Genomic DNA, 13,368 nt, shown 5'->3' on the forward strand with positions numbered 1-13,368 from the left:
TGTCAGCAGTGTGTGAATATATGCAGCTTCTAATGGTAAACATTTATTAAATCTATTCTTTATAATTACACCTGATATAAACAGTCTGCTGAAACACTTTGATTGACATTCTCCCTTTGTACGTGTCATCAGAGGGGGAAAGCCCCGCCCACTAGTGACCATCTCTCCCTCATTAACATAGAAGTCTTGTTTTTGAATCTGCCACTATGCTGACACACAGGCATTTGTAGCTCCACCCTCTTTTGAAAAGAATCTCATTTGAATTAAAAGCAACAGTCACCAAAACGCCACAATTAGGATCAAAGCCTAAAAGGGTCAGTTTCAGAGAGTTAGAAAACATTGTGTGTGTGGTATTTTGGGCTGAAACTTCACACACACACACACTCTAGGGACTTATTTTACATCTTGTAAATGTTTGGTCTTGACTTGGATATTTCAGAGTAAGCAGATTCTTACCGAACTGCTGTAGTGAATAAACGGCGTCCTGCATGTGGATCCAGAAGCGCAGTTTCCCCAAAGCGATGGAGTCGTATGTGATGGTCAGAGGAAGCTCAGTGGAGCTGCTGTTGATCTCCTGCAAAACACATTTCAGATTAAACACATTAACGGGCCGATCAGAGCGAACTCACTATTATGTTCTGAGAATGAGGCACACCATGGCATTATGTTGTCAAGAAAAAAAGTAGTGCGCTGCGCTTTTAATGTTGCTAGGCAACCATTGAATCTCCTGCATATTGGGATGCGACCGCTGCTGTTAGGTTGATATTGTTATATTTGTAATATTTAATAATATTAGCTGTGTCTCATTTCAGAGGCTGCATCCTCCGAAGAATGCAGACTTCAAAGGTGAGTCCTTCAAAGTTCACACAGGCTGAACCGAGCATTTTCAAATGAGACGATCTACAGAGGCCTACAGAGAACAGATCTCGTCACCAGGCATCCGTAACAGCTGCCGTTAATAAGGGCTGATAAAATTTGTAATGACTTTTTTCAAAGTGATTTTCATTTATTTATTACATATTTATTGCCACATCAGCAACTTATGGCTATTTCGTGGCCAAATGGATATACATTAAAATATTACATGATAAAAACTAATTCGTATTATACTTAAAAAGTTACTTAAACAAATATATAAAATATAAATAGATCAAATTCACAAATAAATTTATTCAAAGTTAAATGATTTTTAGTTCTATTTTTGATTAAAAAAAAATGTAAAACTCTTCCTGGTGGTAGCTTTTTTAAAAATGTCCATCAAAGTGCTCTCCTTATAAAAATTTTGTCTAACGTAATTTACACTTCTACATTGCAACAAAATATGTTTGATGGTGAGAGCAGTCTGGCAGTTATTACATTTAGGTGATTCTTCGTTATTTAATAAATATGAATGTGTCAACCTAGAATGTCCAATTCGACATCTGGTATAGACCGTCTGATCATGCCTGGTCTCAAAATTATAATTTGCTAAATGTCTTTCATGTATTCTCGGGTTAATTTCATATAATTTGTTGTTGATGCAGTTGTCCCATTCTCTTTGCCATGTTTCGTTCATGTACAAATTGATGGTGGGTTTCAAGTCATCAGGAAGAATTAAACATTCGGTCACATTCAAGGAGATAGCTTTTTTTGCAGTTTCTTCAAAGTGATTTTAAAACTTATTTTAAGTGATCTGAAGTCAAAGGTATACAGAAGCTGGAAATTGATTTCCTTTGATCCATTCATGTACACATAAAAATGTAAAATAGTCTATAAAATCACTCTTTAGTAAGACATGTCATACTCTTTTTGTTTTTTTAACACGTGTTTAGATATCCAAGTAAAATAAACTTAATTTATATATTTAAACCAGAGTACTCTTTTAAAAACGTCCTGCCATTATCAGCGCGCAATGAATCTTCGAGGCCGCGAAGGATCCACCGGTTGTGTCCTTCATTACCTGGGAAACAAAGGACGCATTTTGAGGCTGCATTTAAAGGAGCCTTCGAATTATTTTGAAAATGAGACGGCCTTCGTCGCACCGCGATGACGCAGCGCACTTCGAATGCATCCTTCGGAGGATGCAGCCTCTAAAATGAGACACAGCTATTGTGATATACACAATACAAATGATGAGCAAAAATGTGTCAGATTTGAAAACAAATACCATGACTGGACATTATGCAAATTAGTACAAATAAAGTCTAAACACACTCCACTCATCAGAAAAGTGGCTGTAAGTGGACAAACGAGATGCGTGTAAACATTAGCTGAGAACAGACATTTGTATATTTGCAATTATAAATCAAAACGCCACGGAACAGCAGGTGTAAACAAAGCCATTTAATATACAGGAGCTGTGAATAAACATCTAAAATGAGAAGAGATTAAACCAGTACCATTAAATCCTTGACTCTGTTGCTGAGCTCATCCACAAACAGCAGCGGCAGGTAAATCATCTTCTTCCCGCTCTGATACCTGCACAACACCAACAATACGGAGAATTACACACAGGTGAGATGATGAAAAGGACATTTTTTATTTTACTCCTTCATTCAGATTTACATTAATTCATTTACAAGTGTAACTTTACTTTATTGTTCAGCTAAGCTAGAAAAAAATATAAACAGTGGTGCCGACAATGAGCCGAACTTGAGGTTTTAACTTTGGCAATGGTGTTGTAATATGTCCACGTGGTACCAACAACAGAACTGCTATTCTTTAAAGGGGTCATGAACTGAGAAACCAACATTATCTTGATCTTTTGACCTATAAGAGCTCATCAGACTATAAGCACATCCTCTCAGTTTCAAAACTCAGTACTTTATTGTTCCTCTAAAGTCAGCTTATATTGAAGACAGTCTGAGAAAATGGTAGAAGACGGAATGTTCTACTTTATGATGTAATAGTTCTGATTAGCCCCGCCTCCACAGAAAGTCAACACCTATTTCTGCTTTACTGCATGTTTAGCCTTGTTAATATGCAAATCTGTCAGCCAATTACAGAAGCAGGCATTTACTTCAGTCTACAATAGGCCACTCCCACTCAAACAGAGCCTCCTAATGATAAAGAGTCAGAAACGGCACACAAAATGATCAATTACTAATAAATTATGATTTTTTTTCATGATGTAAGAACTTATTATAACATTATAATTGGATTTGGAACAATTCAAAATAAAAAAATTGAGGTATTTCATGCCCACTTTAAGGTATCAAGCTAGAACCATCAGTATTGTGGTAACACTAGGTGGAAGGTAAAAGCAGAGGTCAGACTGACAGACTCACACTCTCATATAGCGATGAACATCTCCAGGAAGTGCCTCGCGGTCAAACAGGAAGTTCTCGGACACCACATTCAGCGTCAGACGGGAACGCCAGTGAGAAACGGGACGGTCCAGCTCAGAGTCGCTGCTCTGCTTTTGCTGATCTGGTTTCTGGGCACAAATCAGATTCATTTACTCGTACCTGAAGAATAAGGTCAATAATCCGATTCATAATCAGTTTGAGGCGTCTCCTCACCTCCAGGTCGTCCTGCCCCGTGATCAGGCTGATCTCTGGAGGTTTGGGCAGCATGTACGTGGTCAGTTGAGTGACTAGATGAACCTGATGTGGATCCTGCCATGGAGAGACTCCGGCCTGATGCAGAAACACCATGGCGTACAGCGTGCCATTTTTGCGTGTCTTTTTCGGCAAAGACACATTCACTAACCTATAAATGACAGATGTAAAACTGTGAGAGAGCATATCTGGTGTTGGACATTTGGATATTCATTCATTTCCCTTGGGCTTAGTCCCTTATTTATCAGGGGTCCCTTATTTATAATGAACCACCATCTATTCCAGCATATGTTTTACGCAGCGGATGCCCTTCCAGCTGCAACCCAGTACTGGGAAACATCCATACACACTTATACACTACAGACAATTTAGTTCATCAATTCCCCTATAATGCACGTGTTTGGACTGTGGGGGAAACCAGAGCACCCGGAGGAAACCCACGCCAACACGGGGAGAATGTGCAAACTCTACACAGAAATGCCAACTGACCCAAGCCAGGACTCGAACCAGTGACCTTCTTGCTGTGAGGCGACAGTGCTAACCACTGAGCCACCACACATTGGGATATGGGATATTAAATATGGATATTAGGCTATACACACAATGGTCTACAGGAGAAGATATTATTTTTGTCTACAAATCATGACATACTTCTCAAACTTGGTGTTGACATCAAACTCTTCCTCTCTGTGGATCAGACTGTGTCCACCGTCAGCATTGGGTCTTAATGCAGTGTAGACGCTCAGCTGAGACAATAAATAAAAGATCATTTAATCTGGATTAAATATATAATGGCATAAATAGAATTAAAAGATGAACAGAAAAAAAGGATTCTAATATATCAATATATTAATGAATACAATATGTATATATATATATATATATATATATATTATATATATATATTAAATGGATTGAAAAATTGAACTAAAAGGTCATAAAAATATGTCAATCAATTTTAAAAAATACAATTGGGATCAATTAAAATGGATTCTATATGATAAAACATATCAAGCAATCAATGAACAAAAAACAACCAAACAGTAGATTCAAATAAATAAGATAGAAAATTAATTATTAAAATGAAACAAATTTATTTTGTAGTTTTAAATAAATAAATAAATAAATATATATATATATATATAGTATATATATATATATATGTGTATATATTAATATATATATACACACACACACACATATATATATATACACACATACATATATATACATACATTTATATATATACAAACTACCTGACAAAAGTCTTGTTGCCTATCCAAGATTTAGGAAGGAATAATAACTTCTAGTTGATGATTTGGTATCAGAAGTGGCTTATATGAAAGGCAAAGGCCTCTAGATTACACTTATTTGACCACAATAAAATCTGTAATGTCTTGATTATTAATAATTTTATTAGGACAGTAAGGTCTGACTTAGATAAAAGTCTCATCACTGAACCTTCAATAATGTCCAGTATAGAATATGTGGTCATGCTGCAGTGGAAACAGAATGAATATTGTGTCTGACTCCAACATGAGCTTGGAGGACTGCATCCATACATCTCTGACATGACTCAAATCACTGATTAATAAAGTCATCTGGAATGGCAAAGAAAGCCTTCTTGCAGGACTCCCAGAGTTCATCAAGATTCTTTAGATTCATCTTCAACGCCTCCTCCTTCATCTTAGCCCAGATATGCTCAATAATGTTCATGTCTGGTGACTGGGCTGGCCAATCCTGAAGCATCTTCTTTGCTTTCAGGAGCTTTGATGTGGAGGTTGAAGTATGAGGAGGAGCGCTATCCTGCTGGAGAATTTGCCCTCTCCTGTGGTTTGTAATGTAATGGGCAGCACAAATGTCTTGATACCTCAGGCTGTTGATGTTGATCATCCACTCTGCAGATCTCTCGCACGCCCCCATACTGAATGTAACCCTAAACCATGATTTCTCCTTCACCAAACTTGACTGATTTCTCTGAGAATCTTGGGTCCATGCAGGTTCCAGTAGGTCTTCTGCAGTGTTTGTGATGATTGGGATGCAGATCAACAGATGATTCATGGGAAAAATCTACTTTTTGACACACTTCGAAATGATCAACTAGAAGTCAAGTTATTATTTGTTGCTCTTTTGTAAGGTTGTGTATACAAATGAATGTTAGATTAAGTTAGTAAATGAATAGATAGATAAATTTGAATAAACCAAAAGCTTTAAAAAAATGTATATATTTATGATATATCATTCATTAAATATAGTGAAATATAATGTATATAAAATGCATATATTTGAAAAGTTAACTTTGTAACTAAAATAAATTATATACCAAATAACATTTTAGACATTCACAAACTAAATTATGTTTTTATACATTAAACAACTCTATATAGACGCATTGTAAAATTGAGACTCTTGTATGAAGATTATATTTCGGGGTCAATTGCATTCAAAATACCTCAGAAACGATTTTATTTATATTAAAATATACATTTAAATTAATATATATTATTTTCATTGAGTAAGCAAGTGTCAATCCATGCATGCACGAATGTGGCAGTCCCAGAAGAGCTGCACAGGCCTGATTTAACATGCATTGTTTATTAATTAAATAATAATTGTAGTTATTATGAATTAATTTCTGACCTGCAGTCTGGGTTTAGCGGCCAGGTACGGGGAGATGCAGCTTTCGGCTCGGCGTTTCTCGCAGGGTTTGGTGTAAACGATGCCGTACATCACCCAGCATGTGTGCAGCACATACAGCAGGAACACCCCCACTATCAGGCTGGTGAACGAGGTCTTCGGAAACATCTTAACTGCAAGCAGATCCCGCCGATAATAATAACATGCTCAATAACATGCTGGAGATGAAGAGAAAGACGAGGAAGAGGATGAGCTGTCACTCACTAACACACGTCACTCCAAATACACACCGCAACATCGCTCACAACATCGCTCTCCCGCGGTCTGAAGCGCTGTTTTACGCTAGCGTAATCACATATTCGGTATAAACTCTCGGGGATTTCTCATGATGACAAGCGACGGTTTGATTTCTGTGTTTTAATCCCTCGATCCACTTTTGACGTGATATTTCAATGAGCGCTCACTTCCGGGATTCACTTCCTGTCGCGGGGTTGCCAGATACTTTAAAATTAAATCTATTGCTACGTGAAAGTGTCTAAATTTAAGGTTGTATTATACTTATATTATCTTGAAACACAATTAAAGCATTAAATATGATTATTATTGCTGTTTTGGCTAATTAAAAGTATGTTTAATTAACCTATTTACCTTTACTGTGAGATATCGTAGCCGCGGGGTTGCCAGATACATTAAAACTTAATCTATTGCTGTATATGGTGAATGCTATTTTTTAAATTAAGAAAATATAATTACAGAGTAAAGACCGAATAATGTTTATATTATATTATAGTATATTATTTATTCATTATCTAAAATAAATAATATTTTGGAGCTTCACCGTGATATAAAAAAAACTACATGAAAAATTGTGTAAATTTAAAGCTGTGTTATACTTTTATTATCTTAAAACACAATTAAAACCTTAAATGTGATTAGTATTGCTGTTTAGGTTAATTAAAAGTATGTTTTATTAATCTATTTACCTTTACCGTAAGATATCGTCACTGTGGGGTTGCCAGATACGTTAAAACTAAATCTATTGTTGTGCATGTTGCATGTTGAGAAAATATAACTACAGAGTAAAGACAGATAATGTTTATATTATATTATATTATTTATTCATTATCTGAAATAAATAGTGTTTTGGGGCTGCACCGTGATATAAAAAATAACTACTTGAAAAACTGTCTAAATTTCAAGCTGTGTTATACTTTTATTATCTTTAAACACAATTAATTGAGAAAATATAATTACAAAGTAAAGACAGAATAAAGTTTATATTATATTACAGTATATTATTTATTCATACTCTAAAATAAATAGTGTTTTGGGGCTGCACCGTGATATAAAAAAAACTACATGAAGAATTGTCTAAACTTAAAGCTGTATTATACTTTTATTATCTTAAAACACAATTAAAGCCTTAAATATGTTTATTATTGCTGTTTTGGTTAAATAAAAGTATGTTTTATTAATCTATTTACCTTTACCGTGAGATATCGTTGCCGCGGGGTTGCCAGATATGTTAAATTAAATCTACTCCTGTGTATGATGAATGCTATTTTTTAATAGTGAAAATATAATTACAAAGTAAAGACAGATGAAGTTTATAACATATTATAGTATATTATGTATTTATTATCTAAAGTAAATATTTTGGAGCTTCACCGCGATATGAAAACAAAGCTACATTAAAAATTTGTCTAAATTTGAAGCTGTATTATACTTTTATCATCTTAAAACACAATTAAAGTCTTAAATATGATTATTATTGCTGTTTTAGTTAATTAAAAGTCTGTTTTATTAACCTATTTACTGTGAGATATCGACATCGACAAATACTTTTAAGGTATTATCATAATCAAAACTGTAAAAGCAACAATTTTACTATTAAATTAGCTCATTTATGCTCATAACATGCTTAAATTTTTATATTCTAGTGTGTAAAAATATACGGTGATTTTGGTGGGTATTGGCAACCCTTCAGTGCTCAGGGTTCTGTTTCCCCTTCACACAGGAAGTAATTCTACCCATCTCTCCAGTAGCGTCCTACATTCGTTTTGCGCTACAATTTTTTCTTATCTAGGTGGAGGATTTTCTCTTAAAGTCCACCGCCATCATGAAACTCGTCAGGTAATAAACATCTACAGCTCTCATACGACCAAAATACCCAAAGAAACAGTTGGGATACGCGATGTATTTTAATAGATGGAGCCAGATTGTGTGTAGCTGCCTGTTAGCCGTTAGCTTTATCAGGCGGGAATGAATGAATGGACGAGCGTTTGTTTGGATGTTTTACTCTATTGTTTTAAGCACACAAGCGGTTTTTAATATGTAATAAGTGGTATTAGTCTTAGATTTATCAAATTATATCTTTTCTGGTGTTAGTTTGATCATGCGGAGTCTTAAATGAATAAACAGAAACAATGCATGTTAATGCTAGTTACATTTATTTACTAGTTTCTAAAGATGCTAGCTGTATATAGTCTTATTATGTTAATAGACACTATAGTATGTAATTAAGACGTCCAGAGTTTATTGTGTAATTTTAATGTTTGTTTTAAATTTATTTATCAATTGAAAACAGTAAATACTTCATATAATTCTACTAACAATGCATTAGATGTGTTATTATTATGTAGCTTATGCTATTGTAAGTGTTTTATCATTGTTTTTATAATTGTGACCTGCAGGTTTTTGATGAAATTGAGCCATGAAACAGTCACCATTGAGCTGAAGAATGGCACACAGGTCCATGGCACAATTACAGGTAATTATAATTCAAAGTAATGCAATAATAAAACTTTTACACTGTCTGCAATGTGCCTGCTTCAAGTTTGGTTTGACAGAAGTCTTACTGTGTTTTTAATCAGATGCATCATTCAATGCAAGTTTTTGTGTCCCCCAAATGTACTTTGGTAAAGTAAATAAGATGCTTAAACATTCATCAGGGTCAGATAAATCAACATTTATCTCAAAATAATACTGCAAATGTCCCATATTGTGTGAATCCGTACAAAGAAAACTATACTTTAATAGTTTATTATAATAATTGGAATGGGTTTTCTGAGTAGACACAATGCCCTCGGAAAACCTGCTATCATTAAACCTTTTTTAGCACATCAACTGTCAAAAACAAAGTTCATAATGTTGCTCATGTAAAATATGTAAACAGGTTGAGAAGTTATTGTATATGCATCAGTAGTTTAGATTTGTAAAATAACACACTCTTATTGCACCTCAACCAGCCTCCCTCCATTCATATGGGTGGGAATCAGGGTGAGAATTACAGGGCGGTTTCAGGGGGTTAATTAAGGCTTGATCGCCCCTAAATGACATCCAAGCAAGATGTATGGGGGGATCAGCCCTTTGAAAGTGAGAAAAGGTTCACTCTGGTCTGTATTTTAAATAATAATTTAATTAATAGATATCCATTAGACCATCCCTATGCCATTGTGAATGCATAATCGCACCAGTCAGTCTATATGATAAAAAAAAAGTCATTCAACAGTCTGAAACGGGCAGATTCACAGCACCGATAGACAACGTAAGAGTTCACAAGGCTGTTTTCTCATAAAATAGGTGTTTGTCTCTACATATAGCCTAAAAAAAACTCATATTAGATGCATAGTTTATATAGTTTTACCTAAAGTAAGCCGAAACAGCTAATCGGGTCAAAATACACTAAACAGCCTATCCAACAAAACACTGAAAACTTAATAATAAATCAATACATTAATTTATACTTCATTATAATACTTTCATATATTAATGAATTAAATGTAATTTAAATAAATGCATAAATTTGATTCACTGAAGCATGTATTACACAAGCTAACATTACTGAAAAAATTGACCCACCGATCGTCAATGTATAATTCACACACTGGCGAGATTGATTTAAATATGCAATGTTGAGGTGCCTGCAGCTTATACATCACATGTAAAGCATATATGAGCAGAAAAATTAAATGATGCATGCATGATTATATTTAATCAAGTTTTATGCCTGAAGAAACAGAACTGGGAAACAGTTTGTGTTTTTTTTATTACTTTACACAATGTTATCACATCATTGAGTGTGTGAAATGCATTGCCATATCATTAACTGATTTTAATAAATATCTGTTGTATAAATGAAATATCCCTGTGGAATGCGTAGCCACAGAAGTGGGTAACTAAATTAACTGCAAGTCTTGGGCATTCATATGTAAATATTTACCTTTTGGCATTGTCCAGATTTTCCTTATTATTCACGCTATCTTCTGCACATTTGATAATAAAGTAACACTTAAAGAATTAAAGATTTGCTCACCTGGATGCACCAGTTGGTCAGTGACATTGTGCAATCATATTTATTACATTTAATCATTAAATTCAGTTATAGATAGTTTTTATAATCCTACTAGTCTTATTTACTGCAAAAACTCTGCTTTACTCATGTTAACAGATAATCAATAGATCATGGGAATGTGTGGAAATTGACTTCCCTATTATGCACAATTAAAAAAAATCACTTTTGACCCCAGTTTCAGACCGATACCCAAAACAACTGCAGCCGATCAGCATTAAGGGGCATTTCTTAAGTATAACTGAGATATCAAAAAGGGTTTTCTTGTTGGGCCATCTTGCGCCTGTATATTTTGATGCCAATCAATGTTTTCAACACTCCACTTTTTGAAGATGGTAGTTAGATTGTGAACTGGGCACTGTATCTAGGCACTGCGTAATATCATTTCGCTTGCTGCAGCCATGGTTCCTTGACTATTACAGTGGAATGAGAGTATAATTTCTAGCCATATCCACTTAGAAATTAACCTTAGGTCACAATGTAACTACAGAAAGTTTAAATAGAAAAATTATGGAAACTCTTCGGTCAGTTTTGAACGAGATGCTAATGGTCTAATCTGATTCAGTTATTTATGCTAAGCTAATTGAAAAGGGCTCTCGCTAGACCCTGAAATCAGCTTAATGAATTCAAAAATGGTAAAACTCAACTGTTTAACTCTTTAAGGGGTTGTAAAATTATCCCATGTAACTTTCTTTAAAAAATTGTAAAACGCACAATGGACCTATTCACTACTGTTATGACTCGATTAACGTCATAAACCTTGAAAGTTTTTAATATTTAAACATAAAAAAAAATCGTAACATTTATATGCATTTATTTATTTATTAATTCATTTTCTGCCGCTTTTCCGGGGCCGGGTGGCGGGGGCAGCAGTTTTGGGAGAGAACCCCAGACTTCCCTCTCCCCAGACACTTCCTCCAGCTCCTCCGGGGGGATCCTGAGGCATTCCCAGGCCAGCCGAGATACATAGTCCCTCCAGCGTGTCCTGGGTCTTCCCCGAGGCCTCCTCCCAGTGGGACATGCCTGGAACGCCCTAGGTAAGCGTCCAGGCATGTCCCAAGAGCCAGTTTCTGTGCCTGACTATCGGGTTGTCGTGGTCCTAACCTTCGACCACCACCCGTTTCACAATGCACCTGCCCCTTACGGCTCCCACTGCAGGTTGGTACCACGTCGCTTCTTTGGGCTAAGCCCGGCTGGGTTCCGTGGGAAAAAACCCAGCCACTAGGCGCTCGCATACGAGCCCCAACACCAAGCCTGGCTCTAGCGTGGGGCCCCGGCTGCGCCATACCGGGTGACATCACAGTCTTTGATGTCGTACTCATAAGGGGTTTTTGAACCGCACTTTGTCTGACCTGTCACCTAAGACCTGTTTGCCTTGGGAGACCCTACCAGGGGCATTAGGATGTGTTGTCCTCCCCATTCACTGCGCTCTAAGTTATCAGCTATGATGACTTCTACTGAGAAACGTGAAAAGGCTCCATATGAGAGATGCTTAATTCGACCCTTTACGGTTTACTTTGTGAATCCTCTACACAGGTGTGGACGTCAGCATGAACACGCACCTCAAAGCTGTGAAGATGACCCTGAAAAACAGAGAGCCCACTCAGCTGGAGTCGCTCAGCATCCGAGGAAACAACATCCGCTACTTCATCCTGCCGGACAGTCTTCCTCTGGACACGCTGCTGGTGGACATCGAGCCCAAAGTCAAGTCCAAGAAGAGAGAAGCTGGTGAGTGCTGCAAAATACACAGAGCATCAACACGGATGGATTGCTTGTCTGTGATAATGTATAACTTCTCACCGTCTCTGTCCTGCAGTGGCTGGCCGTGGCCGAGGAAGAGGACGGGGTCGTGGCCGAGGAAGAGGACGAGGCCGCGGTGGGCCAAGGAGATGAAGATCTCAAACCACTGTACATTAGTGTGCGTTGTACAGCATTTTTTGTTCTTCGTATAGGAGATATTTTGCGTTTTGTACATTAAACTCTGTTCTTTTGACAACTGTTTTGAGTCTTTTGTTTTGTGCTGATCATATGAGGCAGCGGGATGATTCTGCAAGGGTGTCTGGTTATTTTTCTACATTCTTACCAATAAAAACTGCTTGACTGAATTTGAGTTGTGTGCAGGATTTTTCCTTTTTAAGATATAAAACTCAGTGTTGAGGTCAAATTTAAAAACAAAAATGTGTTCAGAGTGAATTTTGATTAGGTTTATTCAGAGAACGTGCTACTGAAATGCCATCGCTTTGCCATGTATACTGCCTGGACAGGTTATGGCAAAATAAAAGGTTCTTTTAAAATGGGTGTCAAACTCCATTCCTAGGAGGGCCACAGCCCTAATTAACACACCTGATCAAACTAGTTGAGTCTTTCAGGCTTAATTGAAACCTCCAGGTAAGTTGGAACTGAACTGCTGCCCTCCATGAACTGGATTTGACACCTGGATTTTAAAATATTACAATTTCCATACCTAATTAATTTTTTACGACTGCAAGCAATTTTTTTTATAATGCAGAAACTATGCAAGTCAAAGATCTTGGTGATTTTTTTTTTTTTTTTAATGAAACGGGTTCTTTTTTGTACCCAACAGTGGACTTTTATTTTGAAAGTTGTGGTCGCACGGATCAGTAGTCATGCTTGGCGATTCGGTTCATATGAATGAACTGATTAAATAATTTTAGTTGCTTTGTTTGCTATGTTAGCGCTATAACAAACTTAACCCTTACGTTAAATTTATTTTATTTGGCTTTGGAATTATTGTAAATAAGACTAGTTCCCTATTAACGGTTTCCTCGTGATCGTTACAAAATCGTTTGAAAGAGTCGATTCAAACGATTCCTCACCGAA

At 36.2% G+C, this 13,368-nt stretch overlaps 2 protein-coding genes across 2 annotated transcripts in view; one reads left to right on the plus strand and one right to left on the minus strand.

The window, feature by feature from the left end:
* clptm1l (CLPTM1 like) overlaps nucleotides 1-6,653 on the minus strand; it is a 12,971-nt gene extending 6,318 nt beyond the window's left edge. The window contains exons 1-6 of the mRNA XM_056480310.1: nucleotides 6,180-6,653; nucleotides 4,191-4,285; nucleotides 3,501-3,690; nucleotides 3,267-3,415; nucleotides 2,379-2,457; nucleotides 457-574 (exon numbers count right to left, since the gene is read on the minus strand). Coding sequence (XP_056336285.1) covers nucleotides 457-574; nucleotides 2,379-2,457; nucleotides 3,267-3,415; nucleotides 3,501-3,690; nucleotides 4,191-4,285; nucleotides 6,180-6,344 — 796 coding nt within the window. The 5' untranslated portion in view covers nucleotides 6,345-6,653. The remainder of the gene's footprint in view (nucleotides 1-456; nucleotides 575-2,378; nucleotides 2,458-3,266; nucleotides 3,416-3,500; nucleotides 3,691-4,190; nucleotides 4,286-6,179) is intronic.
* A 1,535-nt stretch (nucleotides 6,654-8,188) lies between these two features.
* Nucleotides 8,189-12,632, plus strand: snrpd1 (small nuclear ribonucleoprotein D1 polypeptide). Its single transcript, XM_056479792.1, has 4 exons — nucleotides 8,189-8,309; nucleotides 8,870-8,946; nucleotides 12,064-12,255; nucleotides 12,344-12,632. The coding sequence occupies exons 1-4, from the start codon at nucleotides 8,296-8,298 to the stop codon at nucleotides 12,418-12,420; spliced, it is 360 nt and encodes a 119-aa protein (XP_056335767.1). The 5' UTR covers nucleotides 8,189-8,295; the 3' UTR covers nucleotides 12,421-12,632.
* The last annotated feature ends 736 nt before the right edge of the window (nucleotides 12,633-13,368 follow it).

The sequence above is a fragment of the Danio aesculapii genome, chromosome 19 (assembly GCF_903798145.1).
Source record: "Danio aesculapii chromosome 19, fDanAes4.1, whole genome shotgun sequence".
In the NCBI taxonomy this organism is placed as follows: Eukaryota; Metazoa; Chordata; class Actinopteri; order Cypriniformes; family Danionidae; genus Danio; species Danio aesculapii.